The sequence below is a fragment of the Delphinus delphis genome, chromosome 15 (genome assembly GCF_949987515.2).
Source record: "Delphinus delphis chromosome 15, mDelDel1.2, whole genome shotgun sequence".
NCBI classification, from domain to species: domain Eukaryota; kingdom Metazoa; phylum Chordata; class Mammalia; order Artiodactyla; family Delphinidae; genus Delphinus; species Delphinus delphis.
Genome location: NC_082697.1, coordinates 66056529 through 66068975, shown reverse-complemented (window position 1 = coordinate 66068975; position 12447 = coordinate 66056529). Strand labels below are relative to the sequence as shown.

The 12447-nt window shown below is 44.1% G+C and overlaps 1 protein-coding gene across 1 annotated transcript in view; it reads left to right on the top strand.

The window, feature by feature from the left end:
* The window catches only part of DNAH3 (dynein axonemal heavy chain 3), a 188767-nt gene extending 179774 nt beyond the window's left edge, over nt 1–8993 (top strand). The window contains exons 56-61 of the mRNA XM_060033062.1: nt 520–674; nt 1538–1705; nt 3631–3773; nt 6145–6349; nt 7063–7200; nt 8624–8993. Coding sequence (XP_059889045.1) covers nt 520–674; nt 1538–1705; nt 3631–3773; nt 6145–6349; nt 7063–7200; nt 8624–8977 — 1163 coding nt within the window. The 3' untranslated portion in view covers nt 8978–8993. The remainder of the gene's footprint in view (nt 1–519; nt 675–1537; nt 1706–3630; nt 3774–6144; nt 6350–7062; nt 7201–8623) is intronic.
* The last annotated feature ends 3454 nt before the right edge of the window (nt 8994–12447 follow it).

The window sequence follows — 12447 nt, the reverse complement described above, 5'->3', positions numbered from 1 at the left end:
AAGCATTGTACTAAATGCTTTATAAGCGTTGTTAACCACAACGACGTAAGGTAGGTATGCAGTTATCTCTACTTCTAGACAGATGAGAAACTGCTAATAAGTGGCAAAAGTTGGAGCCCAGAAACTGGCTGTAATTGGAGCTCAGTACTGTCTCATGCCAGAGTTCTTGCCCTGAACCACATTTCTATAATGCCTTTCACATTTATGTACACATACACACAAATGTCCAGACAGATGTCTGGAAGATGCCTAAATGTTAACAGTTACCTTTGTTGGAATTATTGGTGATTGTTTTGCTTTTCTTTCAGTTTATCACTATTTTCTAATTTCTAATATGGTGAACATGTATTATTTTTGTGGCAACCATAATACCAAAAAGGCCTGGTCTCATCCCAAGCTGAGCATGGTTTTAGCAACCCTGTGTCTCAGCAGAGCTCCTTGGCTGGAAGAATCCTCTATTTTAGGTTATTGACCAAGTTCATTATGGGCTCAACTCCTTCTTCTGTTGGTTGTCCCCAGGGGAATGTAATTATGGAGGCAGAGTGACAGATGACAAAGACAGAAGGCTCCTGCTATCCCTTCTGTCCACGTTCTACTGTAAGGAAATTGAGCAGGACCATTACTGTCTTGCTCCTGGAGACACTTACTACATCCCTCCTCATGGCTCCTACCAGGTGAGGGGCAGGGGAGGGAGAGGTCCCTCTGTCCCCCCAGAGGGGCTTGGCGGTCTCCATGTGGCTAGGGTTACAGTGTATCCAAGGAGGGCCCAGGGATAGCTTGGGCTTCCTGACGCGGGTCCATAAGCTATTTCAAATCTTCCCAAAAGCCTACAAGATACACATTATTACTGTTTAATGAATGCTGGTCATTTGGTAGACAAGATCTTTCAAAATATGGGGTCCATCTGGGGAGAAGGGGCAGGGATGTTTAAGATGAAGCCTTGGTAGTGAACAGGATGGAAATTGCTACTTGAAATCAAAGGTTCAGAAGGTGGCAAAGGGAGGAACAGAAAAACTGGATGGGAGAATGATAAAAGGAAGAAGAAAACAAGAAATCTGAAGGAAGAATGAAAAGGGCTTACTTTCATTGAGTACCTGTTAATGTGCTGAAGCCTTATTCCTTCATAACCTCATTTATTTTCCCACTTACAGATAAGGAAACTGGGCTTTCAGGTGACTAGCTCAAGGTTACACAGTTGGTTTAAGATGGAGCTAGGATCCAAATCCTGTTCTGCCTGAATCCAAACCCAGTTTTTGTCTCCAAAGCTAAGACTGCTGGGGGAGCAGGGAGGAAGCCAGCAGAGGTGGGAGGGGAGATACTCAGTCCCTCTACCTTCATACTCATACTCACTCCTCCGAAACCTGCATGAGGGAAAGCTTGGGATGTCTTGGCCCCGGTGGTGTGTGCGTGTGTGTGTCTATGGCCTGTGCTACCGAAAGAGTGTGATTCCTGCATGGGTCTGCTCTGGCAAAACCTTGGGTGATCTGTGGGACCCCAAGGAACCTGAACTTATGTCAACTGAAGATTTCCTTTCCAGTCCTATATTGAATATCTCAGGACCCTCCCTATCACCGCCCACCCAGAAGTGTTTGGCCTGCACGAGAATGCCGATATCACCAAAGACAACCAGGAAACCAGCCAGCTGTTTCAAGGGGTGCTGCTGACCCTCCCTAGGCAGTCAGGAGGGAGTGGCAAGTCCCCTCAGGTAACCAGGCTTGAATTCAATTTCCCAGGCAATTTTTCATCTAGTGGGCATGCAGGATTGTGGCTGATGACCAAGAAGGCAGAAAAGTGGAGGCCTGGCAGACCCTTGAGGGAGGATGTGGGTGCTCTGGTCTTACTGCTGAGGTCTTTAAATACTGAGCTGGAAGAGCACCGGTGTTTCTAAAATGTCAGCTGTTCCTATATAACCTTCATGATTCATTGCTATATCCACATATTATCTGTATTCCATTTACATAATCCTTAAAACTAAATCTCTTTTGCTTAAAAACATTTATTTAAAAAACTGCACATCAGGACCATAAGTGGAAACCCAGTACCATTTCCGTAATGTCGTGACAGCCACAAAAAGCAAACAAAGGCTAAACATTATTAGGTTCTTCCAGATGCTGCTGCTGATGTCTTTCTGGCTCCTTGGGAAAAGGGGAGGGTCAGCAAGTGTTCCAGAGCAGTGTCAGCCCTGACCTGAGACTTTCTCCTTGAAGGGAATGAAAAGAAAAAGGTGGCCAGAACTTGACAAGAGAGTGACTTTCTCATCCTGTGATTCAACGTTATTTGCTCTATGTCCTGGAAACACCTGGAATCATTTTGGGTATCTCTTGTGATCATTCCACACATTGTGAAGGACTGATCCTGGCTACCCTCCTTGGTCTACAGATGAGGGCAAAACAAACCCTGCAAGAAGTGACCCACTTCAAGGCATTCAGAAACACAGAGGCAGTGCCAGGCCCAGAACCACATCTCCTGACTCCACCCTGATCTCTCCTTTCCTTCTCTTCCCTTCTCCAGCTTCTGAGCTACTCCATGTTCAACCCTGCTCAGCTGTGGACTTTGCATACAGTTGGCCTTGCATATCCACAGGTTCTGCATCCTTGAATTCGACCAAAGATTGAAATATTCAGAAAAAAAAATTCCAGAAATTTCCAAAAGGCAAAACTTGCATTCACCCCACTTCAGCAATTATTAAAAAGCATTTACATTGTACTTACAATTATTTACATAGCATTTACATTGTAGTAGGTATTATGAGTAATCTAGAAATGATTTAAAGTATGGGGGGGAGGGGTGATGTGTGTTGGTTCTATGCAAATACTACACCATTTTCTGTTAGGGACTTGACCATCTGTGGAGTTTGGTCTTGCAGCCAATCCCTAGTGGATACCAAGGGATGATTGTATTTGGTTTCTCAATTTGGTTCATAGTACCATAAGTGGTAATATGTGTGAAGATAAAGCAGCCTGGTTTGTGTGTCTCAGCTTAGGGATGGAAATTCCCCTCACAGTGGGAAGAGGGAAGGAAGTGTACATTCCAGCCTCCTCGAGCCAAAGGACGGCAGAGCTGTGTTTCTCTCCCACACCTCCTCTTCCTACTCTTCCTCTAGGCCTGTCCCCTCCCTACTTGGCTAAACTCACTGCCATGGGCTATTCTTAATGCTGAGGAATGGCCTACTGCCTTCCCAGGTGTCCATGTCACTGGGACAGAGCAAAGTCTCACCTGCACCTGGAGCTGGTCCTAAGGGGCTGGCTGTGAGAGCCTTGGGAGATTGTCTCCCAGGGGTGACCTTGAAGATTTGAGCAGTTCTGCAGGGTTCAGCACTGCCCTGAGTCTACGTGGCTGGCTGAGCACGAATTCCCCACCTGGCCCTCAGGCCCTTGCTCAGGACTTTCATTGTTCAGCTTAGAGGTGATGTCCTCCCTAAGGCTGGGGGCAGGGGTGGGGGTTGGGAGTGGGTGGGATGGGTATCCTCCTTTCCCTCAGGGCAGAATTGGCTTCTGTAGGAGAGTTCCCAGAAAGGTCCTGTAGACTGTGTTTAAAAAGACAAAGGCTCACTGCTTCATGTTTAACTGGACAAAGCCACAGCCCGCTGGCCTTGTGTCTCATTCACCTCTCTAATGCTTACACTTTAAGGAAGTGGTTGAGGAGCTGGCCCAGGACCTACTCTCCAAGCTTCCCAATGACTTTGACTTGGAGTTGGTCGTGAAGTCGTACCCTGTGGTCTATGGTGAATCTATGAACACTGTCCTAAGGCAAGAGCTCATCAGATTCAACAGGTGGGCTGTATGGTCTTACTTGGATCCTGGGAGTTGGTGTGAGGGGTAGAATCTAATGGGCAGTAACTAGAATGGACACTTGATAAGGGTTGCTGTGCAGAGTTGGTTTGCCCTACCTTGTAGGAAGGGCTGTAAATAGGGCCATCCCAGCATGTGTTGGCCCAGGGTTAAATCAGTTCCTTCTATTCATTCTCTCTCATTCATTCATATGACATCTGTAAACTGGGGTGAAAACCAATACCGAGCACAGGCTAATAGTAAAAGTAATCATTAAAGCCACTTTTATTGAGCCTTTAGTGCTAGAAATGGCTCCAAGCACCACTCATGCCTTTGCATTCAAACCACACCATAGTCTTTAAAAATATGCACAGTTAGTAATCCCTCTACCACTGTTTTACAAATGAGAAAACTGAGACAGAAGGGCTAAGTAACTTGCTCAAGGTCACACAGTCATTCAGTGGCAGAACTGAGTTTGAATCCAGGCTCTCTGATTCCAGAGCCCATGCACTTAGCCAGTATGTGAAATCAGGGTAAACTTAGAAAGGGGTGAGGAACAGTTCATCCCATTGCCGCTACCACAGGGGTAAGGAAGGGCTATTATAAGATGGCCATGGGGCTAAGGGTCTCCGGCCTTCTATTCTAGTCCCTCCTCACTTCTCCTCCAGGTACTAGAGCATAGAGCCCAGTGGGATCACCTTGATCTGATTTCTAGATAGTCAAAACTGAAAGAGTTCGCAAACACCATCTAGGCCAGATGAGGAAATTCATCACTTCTGCCTCCACGTCAAGGTTCTTGCTGCTCCAAATACTCTTCAGTGCTGCTCTCTCCATTTTGCTTCATTGGTCATTGCTCGGTTTTAGGGACAGCCCTGATGCCGAAAGACCGGTGACTTGAAGAATGTCAACTAAGAATTTGTTGACTCCCTTAGTCTTAGGGTTACTCCCTATAGTCAGTAGGCATTTGGCTGTGTGGATGACCAAGCCAAGTATGGCGTGTGAGTCAAGGATGCTGACTACTTGAGTCAGATACCTTGGGATGATGGGTTGTAGTCCTCGTTCATCCAGACACCAGGCCAATGGCTTTCCTCCTCTGCCACTCATTCTCTGCCAAGGTCACTGGAGCTCTTGGTGGTTACAGGGGCCTTCACTAGCCTTTACCACTGGCCATTGTGATAGAAGAGAAGAGGGTAACAGCAATCTTATATTCCAGTGATGCTCAGGGTTAACTACTTGGGGCAATATTGTAAGGTACTTCCCCACTACCTTTTTTTTGCCTATTCACCCAGTGGTATGAGAAGCCCAAAATGACAGTTCAGCTTCCAATTCAGGGGAACCGTTATTGTGTCTTCTAGGGCAAATATTCCTTCCTTGAGTACTAAAAATCTTGAAACTAGCAGAGCTCATAGTTTCAAGAATAGAAAGAAACCTTTTCCCAGTAGGTTTCAGGTATGATAGAGGTCTGTGGTATAATCCCGCAGAGGGTAGCTTTGCTCTTGACTCCTCAGCCAAGCACATACACCAATAACACGCTTGAACCTTAAATTCCTCTTAATAGAAATGTTTAGTGGTTACACATCCAGGAATCCCTTTCTTGCGTTTGAGCCTTCTCTTGTCCATTTGGCTGGGATTCCATAAGTCTTTGGACATGACAAGCTCTCTCTGGTAGCAGAGTCTTTGGCACTCTCAGCTGAATTCCCTCTGGACTTGTTGAGGCCTCATAACAGAGGCCAGAGAGAGAGAGACAGGTGATCTTGGCATCTCTCAGGCTGCCCTTCAGCTGCCTTTTCTCAGGTATGCATGCACCTCATAGTCTATAAAAAGAACAACTATAGATCAGAAGCCTTAAAACTGCATTACCCTTTGACCCAGAAATTCTACTTTTAGTAAGAATATCATTATAAATTTCCACAGTGATTAATATAGATGGATGTTCCTAGTAATGTTGTTTACAGTGACAACAATCTGGAAATAATATGTTTCAGTGATAGAGGAACAGTTAAATTAAATGGAACACCTTGCAGTCATTAAAAAGGACGATTTTAATTTGGTCTCTATTGAATTGGAAAGATGTTCCTTATATGCTAAGAGAGAAAAACAAATTACAAAAAACACATATATAGTATGATCCCATTAAAAAATAATTTGTGTTTACATATAGAAAACTCTAGAAAGATATACATCAAAGTTATCTTTAGGTGGTGAGATAATGGGTGATTTAATTTTTTCTCATCTTTACAATTCTTCTATCATGAATGTATATTATCTGACTTTTTAAAGGGAGGAAAAGTAAAAGGAGACTTGGAGTCAGTGTACTTGGGGTAGAATGAGGTCACTGGAGAGCCAGGCTGAGTCTGCTCCTTTGTTCTTGCAGATTGACCAAAGTGGTTCGCATAAGCCTCATCGACCTTGGCCGAGCAATTAAAGGGCAGGTTTTGATGTCCTCAGAGCTGGAGGATGTATTCAGTAGCATGCTTGTGGGTAAAGTGCCGGCCATGTGGATGGCCAAGTCCTACCCATCACTGAAGCCCCTGGGAGGCTACGTGGCTGACCTGCTAGCCCGCTTGGCCTTCTTCCAGGTACCTTGGAGTCAGGGTAACTGGGCACCTGGCATTCTCATTCAGGTGGAGAGGACGTTCTGAAATGACGGATTAGAGGCAGAGGGAGTAGGGTAGTCTCACAGCATCCTGGACTGAGCACCTACTGGAAACAGTCTTACCAGGGTTGAGGGCAGGAGGGAGACTTTTCAAAGTCCTTGAAAAGATTATAGCCTCTAGAGGCAGGAGTGGGAACCAGAATAAATGTCACAAACTGGTGTCTCATGGGCCACAGCTCACGGGCTAGTAGATAGATTTGGCTTGGCTGCTTGGTTATTTAAAAATTTGAGCTAGCATATGAACACTGGATTGTTACGTATCAAAATACAGATGTTTGTCCTGCAAAAACAGGAAGACCTGAAACGATGGACCTGCATTCCTGCATGGCAACTATTGCTGGAGATGAGTGGCTGTGGCTCCGCTTAGACAAGGCACACACTCTCCACTGCTACAGTCCCTACCACGCTCTACCGTATCCCTGACACCCGCCTGCACCCGCGCTTTTCTTAAAGTAGAGATATATTACATTGTACCTTTGTTTCAAAGGGGGAAAATATAAGCTAAACTGAGAGGGCTGCCTGTTTCAAGAAAGATGAGAAAAAGCCTATTTCTTTATGGGACCTGTTGTATCACCTGCCTTTGAACAATCTTTGTTGTGTTGTTGACTTTGCATTTTTATTTCTGTGGCTCTCCAGGAATGGATTGACAACGGGCCTCCTGTGGTCTTTTGGATCTCTGGATTCTACTTTACACAGTCTTTTTTGACAGGCGTCTCTCAGAATTACGCTCGGAAATACGCCATCCCCATTGACCACATCGGATTTGAGTTTGAGGTAAGAGGCATCTTGGGTTAGATCAACTCAAAGGGCCAACCAGAGAAAGCAGTGCTGTCCCTTTCCTTGAGTCCAAACATTTGGATCTGTTAAGGCTCAAATACTTCCGAGATGGTACAAATGAAGTATTTAGCATGACTTAAAGTAGCTCTAAAAGTTATTCCCAACAGAATCAGAGGATTCCTAAGGCTTTGTCTCTGCGTGTATAAAAAGGAATCTTTCCAGGGGAAAATTCTGCCACAGTTGTACAAGAAAAATGAAAGCACCTTCCACATTGTTTATTCAACACGATGGACTCTTCATTTGGAAGGATGTTAATGGTCTTGTGTAGTGCTTTGCTTAAAGTCAAAGGAATGGCCAATAGTCAAGTATCACCCAGTCCATATTTGGAGAGAAAGTAGTAAGATGGACTGTTATAGAGCATTGTAGAATTTTAAATTCTATAGAAAGATCCTTTGAAATCATCTAGTCCGGAGGTCACAAACTGATTGCCCTAGGTCTTTATTTAGTTTATAAATGAACTTACCTTGATTGGCCTTTGAAGACAATGTTAAGCCAAAATTAATGCAATAAGAAAGCAAAGTAACGGGAATAAACCCTGGAAAAAAGATAAAACTATCTTTTTTTGATGTTGAAATGATTGTATACCTAGAAATCCTAAAAACACACCTATCAGAATTAATAGAATTTGTAAGATGACTGGATACTGGTTAAATATACAAAAATCCTTTTCCTATTCTAGCAATAAATACTTAGAAATGGGAAAAAACATTCCATTAACAATAACAAAAAGATTAGAATTTGAATGATTTTAAATGGAGCTCGTGCTCTCTGCTTCACCATAATCCCCTCCACCCCGCTATTCTCCTACACCTAGACCATTTTCTGCATTTACCAGAAGAAATTTATCACCTCTGAATCTAAACAGTTGTATGCTGGAGCTCATACTAACTCACCAGAACCTGTTAAAGCTGGTGGTTAAACAATTGATAGGCTGAAATTGACCATGGTGGGAGTCTTTACACCACAGAAATTGACAGAAACTACAAATCAAGGTTTCATTTCTCCTGCTAGAGAACTGTTTTACCAACATGCATCTGAACCTAACCCCTCACTACAGATCGAGGTTCGGAAAGGGGAAAGATTGTGCAAGGCCACTAAGCTAGGTAACAGTTAATGTGGCCTCCTGGCTCTTACTTTAGTGCATTCTCTGTGCCTGCCATATATAAGGGCAGCATGCTAACTAGAAATCAGACCTGGCCCATGTAGCAGGCAGGAATATTATCAGAGAAGCCCCAGTGTCCTGGGAAATGCATCCTGGGAAAGGCAGACAGTAAAGCCAGTTTGTACTTTTTCAATCTCTTAATGCTGCCTCATTTAGGAAAATGGCAGATAATGGAACTCACAGCTTCCTGTCTTCTAGGTAACCACACAAGAAACAGTCATGGAGGATAACCCAGAAGATGGGGCCTACATAAAAGGACTCTTCTTAGAAGGCGCCCGTTGGGATAGGGAAACGATGCAGATCGGGGAGTCTCTCCCCAGAATCCTCTATGACCCATTGCCCATTATTTGGCTGAAACCTGGGGAAAATGCAATGTTTCTGCATCAGAACATTTATGTGTGTCCAGTCTACAAAACAAGTGCCCGAAGAGGTATCCTCTCCACCACAGGCCACTCCACCAACTATGTCCTATCCATTGAACTCCCAACCGACAGGCCCCAGAAGCACTGGGTAAACCGAGGAGTAGCCTCACTGTGCCAGCTAGATAACTGATGGCATCTGTCTCAACAGAGAAAATAAAAGGAACTTCATTCTTTTTTTTTTTTTTTTTTTTTTAAAGAAGGTGTTGGGGGTAGAAGTTTAGTACTTTATTTATTTATTTTTGCTGTGTTGGGTCTTCGTTTCTGCGCGAGGGCTTTCTCTAGTTGCGGCAAGCAGGGGCCACTCTTCATCGCGGTGCGCAGGCCTCTCACTATCGCGGCCTCTCTTGTTGCGGAGCACAGGCTCCAGACGCGCAGGCTCAGTAGTTGTGGCTCACGGGCCTAGTTGCTCCGCGGCATGTGGGATCCTCCCAGACCAGGGCTCGAACCCGTGTCCCCTGCATTAGCAGGCAGATTCTCAACCACTGCGCCACCAGGGAAGCCCAGGAACTTCATTCTTGACTGAAATCTAGCTTTCCTTTCTTGATAGTCACATGGGATGATGACGATGATGATGATAACCGTTATATTAATGGAGCACTTGCTATGAGCCAGGTATTTTAGAGCATTCCTATAAAGTGGGTTATTATCCTTATTTTATGGCTGCAGAAACCATGATATAGAGAAAGCAATATTTTCCAAATCAGATAGCTACTAAAATAGTGGAGCCTAGATTTGAACACAGGCAGTGGGACTCTTCAACCTAGACCTTTAGTCATGTGGCTAAGCTGCCTGGTGGGTTTTTTGTTTTTTTTTTTCCTATTATTTTGCCGTAACTGTCACTGATCTTTAAGTGCTTCTCTCCTAGTCTATTCACGTGGGCTAACATTAGGGCTTCTCATAGGTTGAAAGATGCTTAGCCCACTTTTACTTTTTAAAGGCTCTTGATATATTTAAAATGTACTTCTCACAACAATCTTATGCGGTATTATCGTTATCTCCATTTCAGTGATGCAGAGATGGAGGCTTAGAAAAGTAACTAGCTCAATTTTACAGCTAGCCAGTGGTAGAACTGGGACCCCAATTCTTCTCCACTAGCCTACACAGGTGGGCAGAAATTTCAGGAAGAAAGGAGACGCGAGAGAACCATTATTTGTTGCTTGCCATGGTTTGTCCCTGGGCCTTTAGATATCTTGCTTGTACCTATGTTGGATATGATTGTCTCCCCCTCTAGAGGTTCAAGGAGACTAACTTGCCTACAATTATCCAGCTCTTTCACATTGAAAAGCCAGGTTTTGAGCCAAGGTCTATCTGGCTCTAGAACCTGTGCAGTTTTCACTGCTTCACGCTGCCTCCTTGCTGAGGACTTCACTATATTGTGATGTAGAATCTTAGAAGAGATGCGTAGTTCCAACAACCATGTCCAAGAAATTTCTAGTTTATCACTGTTTCTCCCCAGGGCCAGCTGGAAGAGACTCCTGAGGGAGATAAAAATCAAATTCTTGATATATCCTCACCCAACTCTCTCTTGTGGCTCTTTGGCTCTAAATGGCTACTTCTAGGGCATTCCCTTGGTCAGTCCATAGATGAGCAAAGACATAAGGCTTTTTGGGAATCTTAATGTGTCTGGCCTGGCTTCCCTGCCTCTTCACTAGAAGAAATGTCCTGACTTGGGGTCTTTGATTTTTCTTAAATGAAGCTTCTGAGAACCACATAAACATATTCCAGGAAACTTGTTTCTTCATGGGAATGTGGAGCCAATCAAATTCTGATTGAGGACTCTGAATTCTGAGATCAGCAAATCATCTCATTGATCCTAAGTGCAAAAGGGGAGTTCGCCAAATCTTGCCTGGGGCCGATAAAGAGACAGTGAGGTGGAGCCACTCTCTTTCAGCTCCAAGTAGGTAGCTTAAAAGCTGTTTCTCGAAGAAACATAACTTTTTCCAATAGAGGAAAGACAATCAGAATTAATAGATAGCTGGAACTGCCTTATTCTCTATTATTCCAAATAGATTGCTAAGCCATGTTAGATGGAAAGACGGTCAGGATCCCAAATCCCTAAATCTTCGACTGGCTAGGTAAGTCAGATTGTAAGCTATGAGGCAGTGAGAAGGTTGCTAAGAGAACTGAATTTCTCTTACAGTTATCTAACTCCACCTTCAGTGGCAAAAGCTGAGGGAGGCAGGGACTGTTTTGTTCCTCAGGGGTCAAGGGACAGGATGTTCCTGTACGATGGATTAAATTTTTTTTTTTTTTTAATTATTTGGTTGCACTGAGTCTTAGTTGTGGCAGGCGGGCTCCTTAGTTGTGTCATGTGGGCTCCTTAGTATGGCATGGGAACTCTTAGTTGCAGCATGCATGTGGGATCTAGTTCCCTGATCAGGGATAGAACTCGGGCCCCCTGCATTGGGAGCGCAGAGTGTTATCCACTTCGCCAGCAGGTAAGTCCCGGATTAAATTTTTGTAACTTAAAAAATTTCCCTCAATTCAAAAGATTCCCCTAAATTTAAGGTCATTTTCTGTTGGGGTCCATGTGTTAATTAATGTCTCTCCCCCTCACCCCCAGGAGAGAGCAGTAGGTTCTTCAGGAGTCCTGGTGAATTAGAGGCTGGGGCCCTGGGGCAGAGATGGCCAGAGATCAGCTCCGTGAGAAGCTGTAGGTCCTGCCTAGAAATACCTCAGCAGATGACATCAGACAAACCTTGTCGCCAAGCTAGTCCTTGCTCTTTAAAAATCTAGCTGTTGAGTAAATAGTTTTCAGTCCTTGTCAGCACTGGAAGAAAATTTCATTGAAAGAGGGGATGTAGGGGATACCTTTAAAAGACCAAAGAAGGAGATTTTATAGGGTTGGAGAGAAAATGAAAAGAAAAAATTATAAACAAATAGGTTTCATGGAAAGTTTGGCAGGAAATTATGTTTCTGTGTAATAGAATATGCATCTTTGCGAAGGAGGCTAGGCATATAAAATTCACATTTAGGGAAGATTCCTGGCACACAGAAGGTACTTAGAGGTTAGCTAGCATTAGATGGACTTCCATTTTGGAAGAGTCTGGGTAGGAAGGATGGTTTCTAACCCCTACAGCGTAAAACAAAAATTGCATATTCAAAATCACCTTGAATTACTTAGAAAGGGACAATGATGGAGACAGCAAGTCATGTTTCACTCAGTTCAGCACAGCCAGTTTTTCCTCCAGTGTAAGAACAGGTCAGTGTTTCACTGACCACCAGATAAAGCAGTTGGCTTGAGTTCACAGGCCTTATATTGCTTTAGAACTATTTACCTTTAAACATCAGAACCACCTCTTGGTAGGGAAATGCTTCCACAATGAGATCAGATAGGAGAGTGACTGATGGAATAGCAGACTGATGTCTCCTAATTGAAGCGAGGCTGGGGTATGTGCTCACCGAATGGCCATGGAGGGGCCGACATGCCTGCCAGCACATGTACATTTCTCTCTCTCCATCAAAGGCCTATAGCTGCATTTGTGTTAAATATGTACATGCTATATCTCTACTGACACAGTATGATATTTGCTGTCCATGTCACTGCCAAACCCTGTAATACTTACTTATCCTGAGCATGAAAAGGTATGTTCCTGCTCA